The sequence below is a fragment of the Siniperca chuatsi genome, linkage group LG5 (genome assembly GCF_020085105.1).
Source record: "Siniperca chuatsi isolate FFG_IHB_CAS linkage group LG5, ASM2008510v1, whole genome shotgun sequence".
Classification (NCBI taxonomy): Eukaryota; Metazoa; Chordata; class Actinopteri; order Centrarchiformes; family Sinipercidae; genus Siniperca; species Siniperca chuatsi.
In genome coordinates this window covers 29851534-29866289 of record NC_058046.1, presented here as the reverse complement: position 1 = coordinate 29866289, position 14756 = coordinate 29851534, and the positions used below count along the sequence as shown (strand labels likewise).

The window sequence follows — 14756 nt, the reverse complement described above, 5'->3', positions numbered from 1 at the left end:
AAGGCATTTTATTATTATTAATATAATTATTACGCACAGGCAAATCAGTTTGGGTCAAATGTACAATCTCAGCGAGACAGATGCATATAATTTTAGAAACTAGAAAAAACTGAAATAAAAAACAAATCTATCTATCTATCTATCTGAGCCAGATTTATGGCAGCAGTATGTAAGTCCGGTGTTTCATCACAGCGAAGTGCGTGCAGCAGTAAAGACTATCCCACTTCCTGTCTGTGAGGGAAAATTCCCTCGATGACTGTGGTGAGTGTGTATAAAAACCCTGCAGGTCAGCACAGGCAGAACAACGTTGACAGGACAACAGCTGGGATCTTAACCAAAAACACTAACACTCTACTGACTTTAACAGGTAAATTGACTTTTCTTGTCTTAGTTTTTTGTCTCTGACAGTCTTAATCTGGAGCAGATTTTAAACGGCATCTTTGCTTTGCTTTGGGGCACTTTGATAGGACACATTTAGTGTAGTTGGGGATTGAATCTGGTTGCAAGACAGTTTCTTTAACATACTCTGCTGCCTGTTGTGTCATTATAAACTAAAAATCTTTGTACTATATCTAAAAGAAATCAGCTTTCCTTGATCATTGTGTGTTATCTAATCTCCATCTCACTTGATATTTCTGTATAAATGCCTTATAGTCAAGCGTTGATACAGTAGTGGGTCACAAATCACTGCAGCAGTAGACGGAGATGTACTGTAGCCTTTACAACGAAGAGTAAAAGGGTAAATAATTCTATTTAAGGGAAATAAATAAATGTGTTGTGATTCAGTGACATTGGAAATCGCTTTCTATCTTCCTGCAGATCTTTCTTAATTCAGAAAAAGATGGAATCCGAGATGAAATGCAACATGAGCGAGATGTGGAGCCTCAAGATGCCCAAGGGACTGGACTTGGAGATTACACATCACCCACTGACAATGAGGAGTGTGGTCAACCTCATCGTCGCCATGGAGAGGTTGAAGGGCAGCGGGTCAGTGCGGAGCACCAAGTGCACAGATGAAAACCTGCTCAACTTCATGATGGAGAGCATAGTGGAAGGTAATCACACAGACCAGACTTTATTTCAACACTATCCCATCAAAACCACTTACTGGACTGTTTTCTCTGTTAGCATAACATTTTTAATAGAGTTGTATCTCTTTTTAACTCAGCATTACCCACACTTCTAAAAAGCTATTAAATCTGTATAAAAACAAAAATACTGTCATCCTCCTCAAGTCCTCCTTAAGGAACTGTGGGAAGTGACTTACAGTATATGATCTTGTTGGCCTATCTTTATGTTTTTAATTACTGCATTGAGTTTATCTACCATAACTGATGTGTGTATCTGTATTTATAGTTTGTTTAAAGGGCCATTGGCATGACTTTTACTGTTCCATAAACTAAAATGTATGATATAATGTGTATCTGCAATGAAGCTGGCTTTCAAGACTCACTTGTGCAGGTAGAGACTATGGCTAAGGTCTATGGCTGTTGTTGCAATTCCTGCTGCTTTCCGATGAAGGAAGATACAAATCATAACAACAACATAACTAATCGGGTGTGCCTCTTTTCCCCTCAGAGCAAACTGTGTTTGAGCGCGGTTCAGCTCCACCGCTTCAGTTCAGGAGGACGGATGAGTACCAGTGCAGCGTGACTGACAGCAAGAAGAGGAGCTTAGTTCTGGTCCAAAACAGCATGGAGCTCCACGCAATGATGCTGCAGGGAGGCGCTGAAAACTCCAAAGGTACTTGCATGTGACAGTTAGATCGGATGGTTAGAAAATCATTCTCTGGGTCATGGTAGATATTTGAATTTAGAGAAGATGGGTTTGTTTTAGTTCATCTGGCAACTGTTGGCTTGATATTTTATATAAAGCTGTTTAAAGGTGATATTTTATAACAATTTTTACACCAAAAATGTCCCCAAAATTCAGTGTTTCCTCCAGTACTACATCCTTTGCAGGATGGAAAATACCCAGTAACATAATCCAAACACTAATATCTCAATTTAACACTGGACTGAGGTCACAAGCCAAAAGCCTGAGAACCACTGGTTTAACATTTAACAAAGTGCTGTATTTTACATTATCTGATTTTTTATGTAAAATCTTAATGAATTAAAGTAACTAGTAACTATAGCTGTCAAATAAAGGTATTGGAGTAAGAAGTGTAATGTTTCCCTTTTAAATGTAGTGGAATAGAAGTATAAAGTTGCAGAAAATGAAAAACAGGTACCTCAAATTTGTACTTAAGTACAGTACTTGAGTAAATGGGCTTAGTTACCTTCACTGCAGCAGTGTAACTTCTGGATTTTATGATATTAGATACAAATTTTAACCTCAAATGCATATATCATAATCGTAGAAAGGTTTCAGTCGTAGTCATCTGGACACTGTTTTCAGAATCAAGACGTTTGGCTCCCATCCGGAAGTCATTCTCAATTGTGAATGACTTCCGGATGGGAGCCAAACGTCTTGATTCTGAAAACAGTGTCCAGATGACTACGACTGAAACCTTTTCTACGATAGAACACTCCTGGACGAATGAGGGACTACACCGTCATATATCATAATAACTTCCAAGTCAAACCGGTTTGATCTTGTCTTAGTCCAAATTCAGATGTGCCTTTAGTAAAATGCACACAAAGTAGCATTTGCCTCATCACAGAGGCTGACATAGTCTTTCAGCTTTCATTAAAATGAATCTGTATCCTCTGTTCTCTCCTCAGTTTACCTGAACATGTCGACCTACATCCATCCTGCACCCAGCGCTGAGGCCAGAACTGTGGCTCTGGGCATCAGGGGCACAAATCTCTACCTGTCTTGCCACAAGGATGGTCCCGAAGCAACCTTGCATCTGGAGGTAAAACTCATGACTCATGATTCTCACATAAAGATTATACACTTTGTAGTAGGCCTACTGTTAAAGGGTAAACTTAATCCCATATGCCACATTTCTCAAAGCCGGAACAGTGGCCAGGGAAAACTGATTAGAGCTACCTGGTCATCTAAATTGTTATCATCTGAAAGAGACACTGCACATTTATATATTAATTTACCTTTGAGCCAGAAATTTTGTCAAGTGTGATAGTTTAACCTTCTGACATTTGTCTTTTCACACCTCAGGCCGTGGAGGACAAAAACAGTCTGTTGAGTATCCGCTCGGACAGCGACATGGTGCGATTTCTCTTCTACAAACAGGACACCGGGGTGAACATCAGCACCCTCGTGTCTGTCGCCTTCCGTGACTGGTACATAAGCACAGCAGTCGATAACAACAAGCCGGTGGAAATGTGCCTGGAGACTGCCCAACGCCACCGAACCTTCAACATCCAGCATCAGAGTTCAAACCTGCCAAGGGCATCCTAAGTGAAATGTGGATCTGCATCTGGGGGAGTTTGACCCACTTACGATGAAAATTTTGCTATTGAACAGAACGTAAAATATACTTCACTTCAGCTATTTTGATTCAAATAATCAGCAAAAAATACTTTTTTTTAAAGTACTATCACTGTCTGCTAGAAGGACTTCTGCAAGTTTTTTCAGAGTGTCTATTTACTGTATGTACCAAGTACAGAAAGTGAAATACTTAGTGTATTGACATAATCAATTTTCACCACAAAGTGGCATTATTGTGCTGTCTGGTGAGTATCCTATGTATTTATTATGCTGTATGACATGACACACTGTTAATGCTTTTATCTATTAATTTATTTATCTATTTATACACCATTTTAACGTATATATTTATTTGGAAATCTGCTTACTAACAATTATTTAAATGATGTGCTGTGGATTTTTAATAAAGCCTTATAACTTATTTGGATTTGTGTTTTATATGCTCTCTCAGGATTTGGTAAATGACACACCTCAAACAGGGATAAATGACATCACAATAGACATTAGCTTTACATGAGTTGTAGTAGCCTCTCCTCCAACTCTTATGATTTCTGTTGCACACAGAAGATCACACATGGCAGCTTAGGTATTTGCCCAGGGACCCAGAAACCAACCAGTATTCCTACTTGAATAATAGCCTAACTGGCCCCAGGTTCCCTGCGTGTCAGTGACAAATGCAACAATATTCAGGAATGTGCAATATAGTATGTATATTATGACAATTAGTAGGTATGTATAATATTGAATTATGTATGTATCATATACATTACTTGACTTTTCATTTTAAGCTACTTTTTTGTGAGTTTCATGCTTGGAATGGGAGTGTGAGGCGAGCGGTATTAAAATGCTTGCAAACTGCAATTTCACCGCTAGATGCTAAACCCTACACACTGGACCTTTTAAGCATATTTTTTCTGACAATACTTTAGTACTTTATAAATGTTTTTGAATGAAGTAGGTAACTTAAAGTATTTTATACAGAGGAATTGCTACTTTTACTTAAGGAAACAATCTAAATACTTTTCCACCACTGTACAGGAAAAACAAGTTACATAGGTAAACTTTACTAGCATTTAGTTTACACAAGCATCTATCTTATTTACCCTAACCCTAACTCTTACCATAACCTTAACCTAACCCTAATCTAAACCTAAACCTAACCAAGTCTTAACCCTAAAATGTAACGATTTACTTTATGGGGACTTTTGTACCCAAAAGGAAGGTGAGTACCCACAATGTGACTGTTTAAACAGATTTATGTTCCCACAACATGAGTAATACATGTCCACACACACACACACACACACACACACACACACACACACACATTTATGCTCATGTTATTATAGTCTGTTTTTAGGTTGTATCTATGTTTTTGAAATAAAGTTAATTTAGAAATAAGTTGTCATGACTGTTCTTTCTGAATAAAATCACATTAGCCAGTTTTGAAGAGTTTTGGCAGCCACCAAATCAGAATATGGTGCCAATAAATTTTTTAGATTGTTTCAAAACAGTATCCTGGCTAAAGGGATTCCAGTCTGTGATAATCCCTCAGTGTTTTCTTCAGGTCTTAACTACAGTCAAAATAATACCTATAATGTACTTCCTTTACTGAAAAACGAGTGGTATTATTTCAGATAACTAAGGTTACCATAAATTCCAAAAACATGGTTAAAAGATGTGACACATCATCTGGTGAAAATTTATGTTTTAAGTTTGCTTTATAAACAGTTAAATCAGAGTAGCCAATTTTGTCCGGAAACACCATAATAAGAAACAAGGAACGAACAGCAGTGGGTTAAGGATGTGCAATCCAGCGTTTATATACTTTTTGTTTACACCCTCTGCTCCAATCAACGTAGGGTCTTTGCGCATGCGTGCTGTTCTCGATATTTCAAATTATCCAATCAGAGAAGAGGATGCGTTCCATGGTTCATGCCCGGCAATTTCAAAACCGGATGCGCGAATTTAAACGTATCGTAAACCACCACAACTCCGGCCAGGCATTTTATAACTAATCTGGATAAAGTCGAGAGAAGAAATATAATTCTAATAGATATGGAAGAAGGCGAGACCGTATCGATACTTTCCAGAAAAGGTTAGCGAGCTTGTTAAGTTGCACAAAAGCTAGCCAAGTTAGTTTGTTACCATTGGTTAGCTAAACCATGTTAACGCTAGATAGCAAACGTTAGCTACATGTTGGTAACAGCGAGGAAACGTTAGCTAAATAAATTTACGTTATGGTACTGGTTTGGTTGAGATATATTTGTGTCAGACAGACCATCACGAAGAGGCATTACATTAGTCCTGTTGAAGTTTGAGTGTTTAACGTTAACATAGTGCTAGTATGTGCTTTTCTTATACCTAAAATGTTGAATATTCAACATAGATTAGTTAGTAGGCTTCCCATACAAATACAGAACAGAGCTCGATTTAGTTATTGTTTTATATATATATATATATATTTATTATTATTATTATCATTATTATTATTATTATTAAACCATCTTATTTATCTGTATGTATTTTAATATCAATTCTGATTTTTATGTATGTTTTTATTGTACACATTCTTTGGCAATGTTAACTTCTGATTCCCTAGCCAATAAAGCCCAGTTTAATTGAATTTAATTGAAAATAGTGGTTAACAGAGTGCAAAATTAGCTGTATGCAATAAGAATGCAAATAATTATTTTTATCATTGATTATTCTGCCCATCATTTTCTATATTAATTGTTTAGTCTGTAAACGGTCAGAAAACTGAGAGTTAGAGTCCAAAACTCAAAGATGTAAATCTTTTTTTAAAAAATCATATTAGACAAAGAAATAAAGCAAACGTTCACATTTCAGAAGCTGGAACCAGTGAATTTTTGGCTGTTTTTGTTTTGGTTGAATAATTATTTAAATGATTAATCAGTTATCAAAGTTGTTGCAGATTAATTGTCTATTGATCAATTAATCGACCAATCATTTAAGATTAGCTCTAGTATGCTGTCCCTTTTCCAAATTTAGATTTTCCACAAGAGTATAAATGTATCACCAACCCGCAGCCAGATGGCAGTAAGTTTCTGTGGGAGCTAGAGGTCTTATTCTGGATGGTTGGTGAAAGTTAATTGTCAGTTAAGGTGACTCAAGTCAACTGCTGCTGTAACAGCTGGATGAAAAAAATATCACCTCTATTCTGTTGCTCATAGTTTAATAGACCATTGACTTAGAAAACCTTTTGAGCTCATTAGCTTTTTCTTTTTGCGGCATCCAGTAAAAGGAACTGAACTGTAGTTCAAGTGTTGGCTGTAATAAAGATACTGTATTGGTAAATGATGTTGTGAATTTTTTTTATTTTCCCCAAAGTTAACCTAAAGAGAGGTTCCAAATCTTTAATGTAATTGAGTTCTGCATTTACACTGAATATATGTACACAGACACATTTATTAACAGCTACAATATGTGGCTGGATAATAAGCCTTTAAGCCTAAATGATTTTAGTTCGTATACTAAGTATGAATCTTTAATATGCAATTTACAGTTGGTATTTTGGTGCATAACGATCACAATAAACATAGTAAGAGAAAAGAAACAAGTACTGAAGTCAAGAATCTTTAATTTAGAAATTTACAGTAAAAAAAAAAGTGTAACATATGTGTTTTAAAATGCAAGAGGATGGAATGTCCACAATATTGACCAGGGAATATAAAGAAAATGTGCAATGAAGATTTGCATTAATATAGCGTGTCAAGTTAGACATGGAGACTTTATGTTAATGTAACATGTAGTGTCCTTGGGGCGGGATAAGAGTTTGTCTCAGTGGCGCTCCCGGGCCTTGTTGCTAAGACCAGCTGCAGTCGGAAACCATGGGACCAGTGCTGAATTCCTGTTGTTTTCTGTCACAGAGCTGCGTAAACAGAAGTTGATGGAATACCTGGCAGCCAAAGGAAAACTGAAACCGACCAACCCTAAGTAAGAAAAACAATTCTTTCCTTGACAGCTCAAAAATAGCGTGTCAATGTTGTTGTTTATTATATCTAAGGTAAATTAATTTACTAAATTTTACTTCTCAGGCCGTACCTCCGTGATGACAGTCAGGTTAAGAAGCCGGAGACACCTACAGTTAAGGTGTGTGTGTGTGAACCTTTTTTTGCACTAGCAATGGAGCATAAAAAAACAAATGGATTTCAAAAGAATTATGTCAGCGTTAACTTGGTGTGGTGCTGAGTTGGCCTGATAATCAGACTGAACTGCCATTTTGTTTCTCTACTTTTTAATCACCAAAGTAAGCTGATGCGATTCAGATTAAGATTCAGATGTATGGAACCAATTTATCTTTTTGTTTTTACAGGTTGTTAAGGGAAAAGAGAACAAGGCTCCATCTGACAGATTCAGATATGTACGCACAAAGTTTCCGACTCTGGCTGCTCAATCCACAAAACACCCTGCCAGAAGAACATTTGGGGTCACTAACAAAGTTAATGTAAAAGGCATCATCCTGACTGGACGGCTGGATGCCAATTGTCCATCTGCAACCAGTGGCCCGGCACAGCCAAAACTTGACCAGAACCCTGTGCTTACAAGAACATACACCATTGTGTCCTCCAAAGCAAACCTGAATTCAGCCAGCCACCTCAAAAAGCAGCCAAACACAGGAATACAATCTTCAGGCAGAGCCTCTTCAAATGCAGCTTGTACAGCTGTAACAAAATCAAACAGCAGATTCAGCAGTAACTCAAATGCTGCCTGGTCATGTCCAATAAAGACAGTCAGTGTCAGGATGAGTCTTGGTCCCATTGTCAAAACAAAAACAGGCCTCATTCCTGCAGTGACTCAGCCAAGAAACAGTCAAAGTCAAAACTTAACACACACCTCTGCCACAGCAGCTGATACCACTACCACCACTTCTGTGCGATCCAGCACCTCATCATCAGTCTCTGTTTCTCAGAGGTCTGCCATGGCTCAGAAGAAAACATTACCTACCACTGCTCTAAACAACCCTGTTAATAAGAAAACAACAGTTTCTTCGGCTGCAAGAGCTGGGATTAAAGTTCAAGATCAGAACAAATCTAACTCTAACCCACTTTTGGGTAAACATTCTCAGCCATCTTGTAAGAGTCAATCATCAAGTGGACTGAAATCAATGTCCAGCTCTTCCAAGTGCACAGCAGCACCTATTAAGCCAAAGGGGAGAGTAGGGATGTCAAAAACTAATAAATCAGCTGGCCAGCCCACAGACAAATCCACGAAGCAGAGATCTAAGGGGGAGAAAAATGGCCAGCCATGCAAAGTAGCCTCCCGAACATCCTCAGGGCCAGTGAGCGGGTGCAGTTCCAAAGCAGTCAGCGGGGTTATACGAGCTGCTGTGGCTGAGCTGGGAGGGAAAACCAAGACATGTAAAGTGACAGATAGCAAGAAGGGACACAGTTCAGCAAATGCCCCTCCACCAAAAACAGGTATAAAAAGAGCAGGCGCTCCAGTGATGTCACAGACAGTGCCGCGGCCGGCCAGGACCATCAGCCATACAGGCCAGGCTGCAGACATGAAGACGCCAAAGGTCCCAGTCAGGGTCATTCCCCAGACTGAGGGAGAGAAACTGACTGCTGCCCAGGTGGAAAGAATGTGAGTAGAACAGTAAATGTATAGCATGAAACACTGATATGGCACCATTGAATCATTACATTTCCAGCATCCACTATAGTTGACCGTGGGTTAGAGTTTGCCTCTTGACTTTGGCACTTGCTTGCTGCAGAAGAACTGTAATATCTGAGATATTTCTGTATGTGACTCACAAGGAAAGTTGCTTTTAGAGCTAGGTGACAATTTAGTAGCTTGACCTAATCATATGTCAATGATAAGATGTTAGCATATTGTTCTACACGTTTCTCTTATCCAAATTAATGACCCTGAGTAACCGATAATTAGAAATTAGCTAACTAACATCAAGTTTTTTCTTAAGTAATACATAGTGTGCCACATAGTTCATTGCTTACATCAGTTTGTTTGTTTGTTTTGTTTTGTTTGTTTGAATGTGATTTTGAAAACAATAGCCATATTGTGATATGTATGTCTATGTCTATTTTTTATTGATAAATTTTGCTTATGTTTACAGTATATAGGGCTGGGCATTGTTTGACTTTTACTATATTGGTGCCAATATGATACCTGAGTTTCGGTAATGATACCAAAACAATTATTTTTTTGAGGAATGTAATAACAATATTTCTTCAAAAGTCTTTTGTAGACCAAACAAGAGCGAAATAATATAGTCTGCTGATTTTGAGCAAGAAATATCTAATGAAAGAATATGAAGACAAGACATGGAATCTGACCGAGCATTCACTTGCAAGTTTTGGAAAAGATAAAATGTTTGATTAGATCTCTAGGCATGTACAGACTATGCTTTCTTAGTCCAATATCACACTGGTTGATGGTGATTAAATCTGTGTGGGTGGACTGGGACTGGTTTCACACACAATTTATACCTAAGATTGCTGTGACAGAGGGCTTCTCATTATTGGAAATTCTGAAAACAGGAAATTCAGGATATATTTTGCTAACAGTGCTTCAGTTGGGCTGTCAGTCATACTTTTTATGTGTCAGTACTTTGGGTTAAGTATCTCTGTACAGCTGCAGGAAAATCTGAATATCAAATTGGGAATCTGTATTGGAAGATTCTCATTATTAGAGATGTCCCAATGAATTTGTTTGTGCCCCCTACCCAATCTGAGCTAGTGATAATTCTGATTTGATTGATGGAGATGAAGATGCACAAACATTAGCCGGATCTATGGATCCATGTGAACACAGATACACCAGCAATCCGGCAGCTTGTCAGACAAAAATGAACAGCAGCAAATGGGGCAGTAAATTAAAAAATCAGGGCACATGCATTAAGAAACAGGGGCACTCAAAAATATTAATGATCCACATCAATATGCAAAATGTTCAGCATATTTACAATACTCGAATCTCCTCTCACATCCCTATATGCTATTTTGTTTGCTAATTAGGACAATAAAATCAACCAATTGAGTTTTGGGCGTCCAGAATACAATGTTGAAAGTATAAACCCCAGTTTGTCCTGGGATCTATGCCATTCCACTCTGCTGTGCTGTCTAATAATGTCCAAAAAACCCAAAACAAACTCAAATAAAAGGTTGACTTTTAACTGCACCATCTGCTCTATCATTTGGTCTCAAGGAGAAAACTTCAGGAATGGCGGGAAGCCAAGGGCATTTCCTACAAACGTCCTCCAATGCCGGTGAAACCTCAGGTCAGGCGCACTGTGGCCGTGCCCCAGCCTTTCTGGGCTACCATGAAGGAGGAAGACGAGGCCCATTCCCTCATCTGTGCTGTGGACAGATCCCTGGCTGATTGCATCAAATTGCTTGGAGAGGTATGTCATGGAGTGAGGGATTTGTTTTGTGATGTAATCCCTCACTGTATAGACATTATGTGGGAATGAGATAATAAGTTAAACCCATTTTAGGCGGGGTATACTCGAAAAGAACTAGTTTTTGACTGCTCCGAATGGCCAAACTTGAAGGCTGACAAGAGGCCTGCCATTATACAGAGGGGTGAGACATGATAATCGTTTAACTATGCCCACTTTTACAGTCTCTCTTGGAAGGCATTCATAGTGTTGCACCTGTTTGTTCACACGAAAAGTGACCAAAATAGCTGTGAACAGAATGAAAAAGAGAGCTTCAGAGAGAAGTTCAAACCCTGCTTACTTTGTTTTTTCCACACACCTGGCCAATCACTGTGTGATAAGGGTGTAAGTGTCGGATTAGGAAAGTTAGAGAAATGATCGATATCGTCGGAGAGATGTGAGGTGAGGGGGTTTCAGATGCTGTTTGACCATACGATAAGCACTTTGGGTGGAGCATACTGATGCCCTGTCTTTCAGTGTTTGAGTTTGATGTGAGCCTGCCTCACACCCGCAGGGTTGCCCTCCAAATCAGGTGAAGGAGGTTCTCTCACGGCTGCCGGCAGTGTCCCAGAAGTTTGCCAAATACTGGATCTGTCAGGCCCGCCTGATGGAGCAGGAGGGCAACCTGGATGTCCTGCCCATGTTTGAAGAGGCTGTTGGTGTTGTGTTGGAGGTAAGACATCCATGATATTCAAACTTTAGACATTTAGACAGAGTTTTGCACAGTTCCTAAAGATGCCTATGGAGTTTTCGTGTAAACAAGTTATGCTTACATTCAGTGTTACTCACCAAAATGCATTGTGTGTCCCTGGGGAACATTTAATTAGAGGACTCTGATTGGGGCTGTTGTGGGTGATTTTGCAAATCAGCGAGCAGTGAGCGAGGCACCTTCCTTAAAGGGGAAGGCTCGGCCGGTAACACACAGGTGCAGTAATGCTGTAGGTGTGCTAACCACAGGTTGCAGAACTATTCAGGTCCATTACTTAAGCAAAAGTACTACAAACCGCACTGTGAAAATAATCCACTACAAGTAAAAGTTCTGCATTCTAAACCTTACTAAAGTAAAGGTATGTAAGTTTTATAGTTAAAGTACTCATTGTGCAGTAAAATGGTCCCTGTCAGTGTTTTACTATTACATATGATGTTTCTGGATTAATATTACTGCTGCATTAATGTGTGTGTGGCATTTTCTGCTGTAGATGTTTAAGGTTGAGCTAATTTTAACTACTTTATATACTTTTGTTGGGTAGTTTAATATACAGCCACGCATTATATTTTTTAAGATCATCATATGGTGAGAATTTACGGTATGTTATTTAAGAGAAATATATTTTATATTTTATATCGAGATATATTTTGTATATTGTGGCATAGCTATCCCCTAGCTCTACTCAGAGCCCATGTAGTCAGCATTTCCATGTGTCTGTGTCTGTAGAACCAAAAAAAAAAGCAGTTTTAATATAAAAAATGATCCTGAGGATTTATACTATCCCTTACAGCTTAATTTGTTGGTATGTGATCAGAATCCACAGCGCACTATATAATATTGCCTCAACACACTCATTGTTTAAGTTATGTTGTAGTCTAAAATTAATAAATTATTTTCTATGGTCCTGTTAAGTTTCTGCCCTTCTATTTTATTCTAGCCAGTGGACGAGCTGCGGACTGTGGTGTTTGAGATTCTGAAGAAAAAGGACGAGATCCAAGGTAGTTGGCCTGCATGCTTTGTTTGTAACCACAGTGGTTTTATACCATTAAGATTACTCATAGCATAAACTAACTGTTATTGCAGTGCCTACATTGCACAGTTTCTAATCAGTATTGAACATGGCCTTATTCTGTTGCATATCTTGAAGTCATTTTATTTGCCTTGACTTGAAACGCAGTCAATCACATAAACCCTTACCACAGAATTTACAATAGTGTTAAATTGTTAGAAAAAATGGCAGTCAGACAAAGAAACACGACTCCATATGATTGTTAATGTTGCCCTGTATTTGCTAAATATGTAAATAAGCCACTGTTTGCTAACAAGTTTGTCCCATTTCATGAGATAACTCAGGTTTTCATGTTTTTGTCGAAGAAAACGACAAAGAGGAGGACCAAATTCCAATAGCTGAAAGCGCTCCTGAGGGCATTAACAACCCAATGATGACCCCTAAACCTGTCAGAGCCCTCATCTGTGGGGAGAAAGGAGACTCATCTGTAGTCAAGTACAAGATTACAGCAACTCCTGGGTATGTTTAACCATTATTACAACTTCCAGAAACTATATATTTAACGTTTTTCATGCTAGCCAGTTTGTTATAAATGTTTCTGCTCTGTTGAGTGGAGTAAACACATTTGTTAGTATGAGCTGAAGAAAAACCTGAATGAACCTGGTAATTCTTTTACTATCACAGCTTCTTAAAGTGGTTTATTTGCTCTGTTCAAAGCTATCTATCAGTTGATCCATCAACATTTGATCTATCTGCATGCATAAAGTGTTCGCATAAAGCGTCTGTAGTGACTTTGTCTACAATTTCTGTGTCCTGAATGTTAACTGTCAACCTGCAGTTATAGATCAATATCTTTAAGCTTAAATCTGTAACATTATTTAAAACATAGTTTACATTTTGTAGTTTTATGTCATCTGCATGGTAGAGTTTTGTTAGATGATAGGATTGACCCATTTATTATGGTAACATGGTTGGACTATTGGTTAACAATGTCAAAATAGTCCAAAATAGTTCCAACCAGACTTGGTCGGCATGTATTAATATATTAATCTTTCTTTTCCTTCAGTGGCCCTCCAAGCCAACAGAAGGAACCAGCACGGGTCAACGGCCAGGAGGTTCGCTTCTTCACCCCAGTTAGACGCTCAGTGCGTATCGAGAGAGCCTCACTCCGATACCCTGCGTCCCTCCAGGACCATGATCTCTGTGTGGCCTCTTACAATGACCTGATCTTCGAGGAGGATAACGAGAGAAGTGAAGAGCAGAAGGGTGGGGAAACCAGCCCGTTTGCTAACAACACGCTGATGTACGTCTACAGACAGAACGAAGCACTTAACGACAAGGTGTTCGTCCAGCTAGTCTACGATGAAGGCGTTTAGCCTTGGGTGCTTACTTCATCTCCACCAGTTTGTAGTTGAGACATAATTCAGAAGTTCAGCATTTGTCAGTGTCATGTCTGTTCACATGGTAGGGAGAAAAAAGTCAAATGTATTTGTGTATACTTTGGTGTTGTCAGATCTCACACTTTCCCTGAAAAGAAGGTGAGTTTTAACCTTGTATAGAACCTGACATTTTACCTAATGAGCTGTTTTATAAAGTTAGGTATTTCTCACACTTATGGAGAAGTTACTGGGTTTATCCATTTGGTCCCTATATTTTATTCCTTCAAATAATGTGGTGTACATAGTAATGTAAAATAAATGTCTGCTTTTTAAAACCTATATATATATATATATATATACACACACACACACTGTATATACTTTATTCATTGTTATCTCACACGTGGACTCCCCTATACAACAGCCAGTATCAAAAAAGAGGCCAATCAATTGTTGGGCATCTGCGCATGTTTCACGTTGTAAGAAACGTGTGACTGTTAATCAGCAAACTGGAATTTCGCAACCGTTATGCTAAAGAAAATGCAGGGCTTATTTCGTAAGCATCTGACTGAAACAGAGTATATGACACGACATGAAACTGAAGTGGTTTCGCCACACCTTTAAATGGTGCGCAGTGATGTAAGTGACACACCTATGAATTAGAGCTACAAGTGAAAATGACAATACTTTTACCAAAATTGATGTGAATCATGCAGGTATTATCTGTGTTTGCATCAAGGAAACATGACTAAACACCATTGAGGATAATTAAACGACATCAAGTATAAGAATCATGAAATAATAGGATAAGATACAGTATAGCAGTGTTTGGCAAGACATACA

At 38.5% G+C, this 14756-nt stretch overlaps 2 protein-coding genes across 2 annotated transcripts; both read left to right on the top strand.

The window, feature by feature from the left end:
* Nucleotides 1-245: 245 nt before the first annotated feature.
* LOC122876711 (interleukin-1 beta-like) lies at nucleotides 246-3817 on the top strand. The gene is made up of 5 exons (XM_044197347.1): nucleotides 246-367; nucleotides 820-1055; nucleotides 1579-1743; nucleotides 2727-2860; nucleotides 3124-3817. The coding sequence occupies exons 2-5, from the start codon at nucleotides 842-844 to the stop codon at nucleotides 3364-3366; spliced, it is 756 nt and encodes a 251-aa protein (XP_044053282.1). The 5' UTR covers nucleotides 246-367; nucleotides 820-841; the 3' UTR covers nucleotides 3367-3817.
* A 1520-nt stretch (nucleotides 3818-5337) lies between these two features.
* Nucleotides 5338-14252, top strand: LOC122876539 (cytoskeleton-associated protein 2-like). Its single transcript, XM_044197021.1, has 9 exons — nucleotides 5338-5494; nucleotides 7287-7353; nucleotides 7455-7509; nucleotides 7733-9003; nucleotides 10585-10780; nucleotides 11331-11489; nucleotides 12463-12523; nucleotides 12900-13053; nucleotides 13601-14252. Exons 1-9 carry the CDS (start codon nucleotides 5455-5457, stop codon nucleotides 13908-13910), a joined length of 2313 nt encoding a protein of 770 aa, XP_044052956.1. The 5' UTR covers nucleotides 5338-5454; the 3' UTR covers nucleotides 13911-14252.
* Nucleotides 14253-14756: the final 504 nt, after the last annotated feature.

Coding starts and splice junctions, on each gene's coding strand:
- LOC122876539 (XM_044197021.1), top strand. CDS start 5,455: ATGGAAGAAGGCGAGACCGTATCGATACTTTCCAGAAAAG. Junction 7,354..7,454: donor CTGAAACCGACCAACCCTAA/GTAAGAAAAACA, acceptor TTTACTTCTCAG/GCCGTACCTCCGTGATGACA. Junction 10,781..11,330: donor GCATCAAATTGCTTGGAGAG/GTATGTCATGGA, acceptor TCACACCCGCAG/GGTTGCCCTCCAAATCAGGT.
- LOC122876711 (XM_044197347.1), top strand. CDS start 842: ATGGAATCCGAGATGAAATGCAACATGAGCGAGATGTGGAGCCTCAAG. Junction 1,744..2,726: donor AGGCGCTGAAAACTCCAAAG/GTACTTGCATGT, acceptor TTCTCTCCTCAG/TTTACCTGAACATGTCGACC. Junction 2,861..3,123: donor AAGCAACCTTGCATCTGGAG/GTAAAACTCATG, acceptor TTCACACCTCAG/GCCGTGGAGGACAAAAACAG.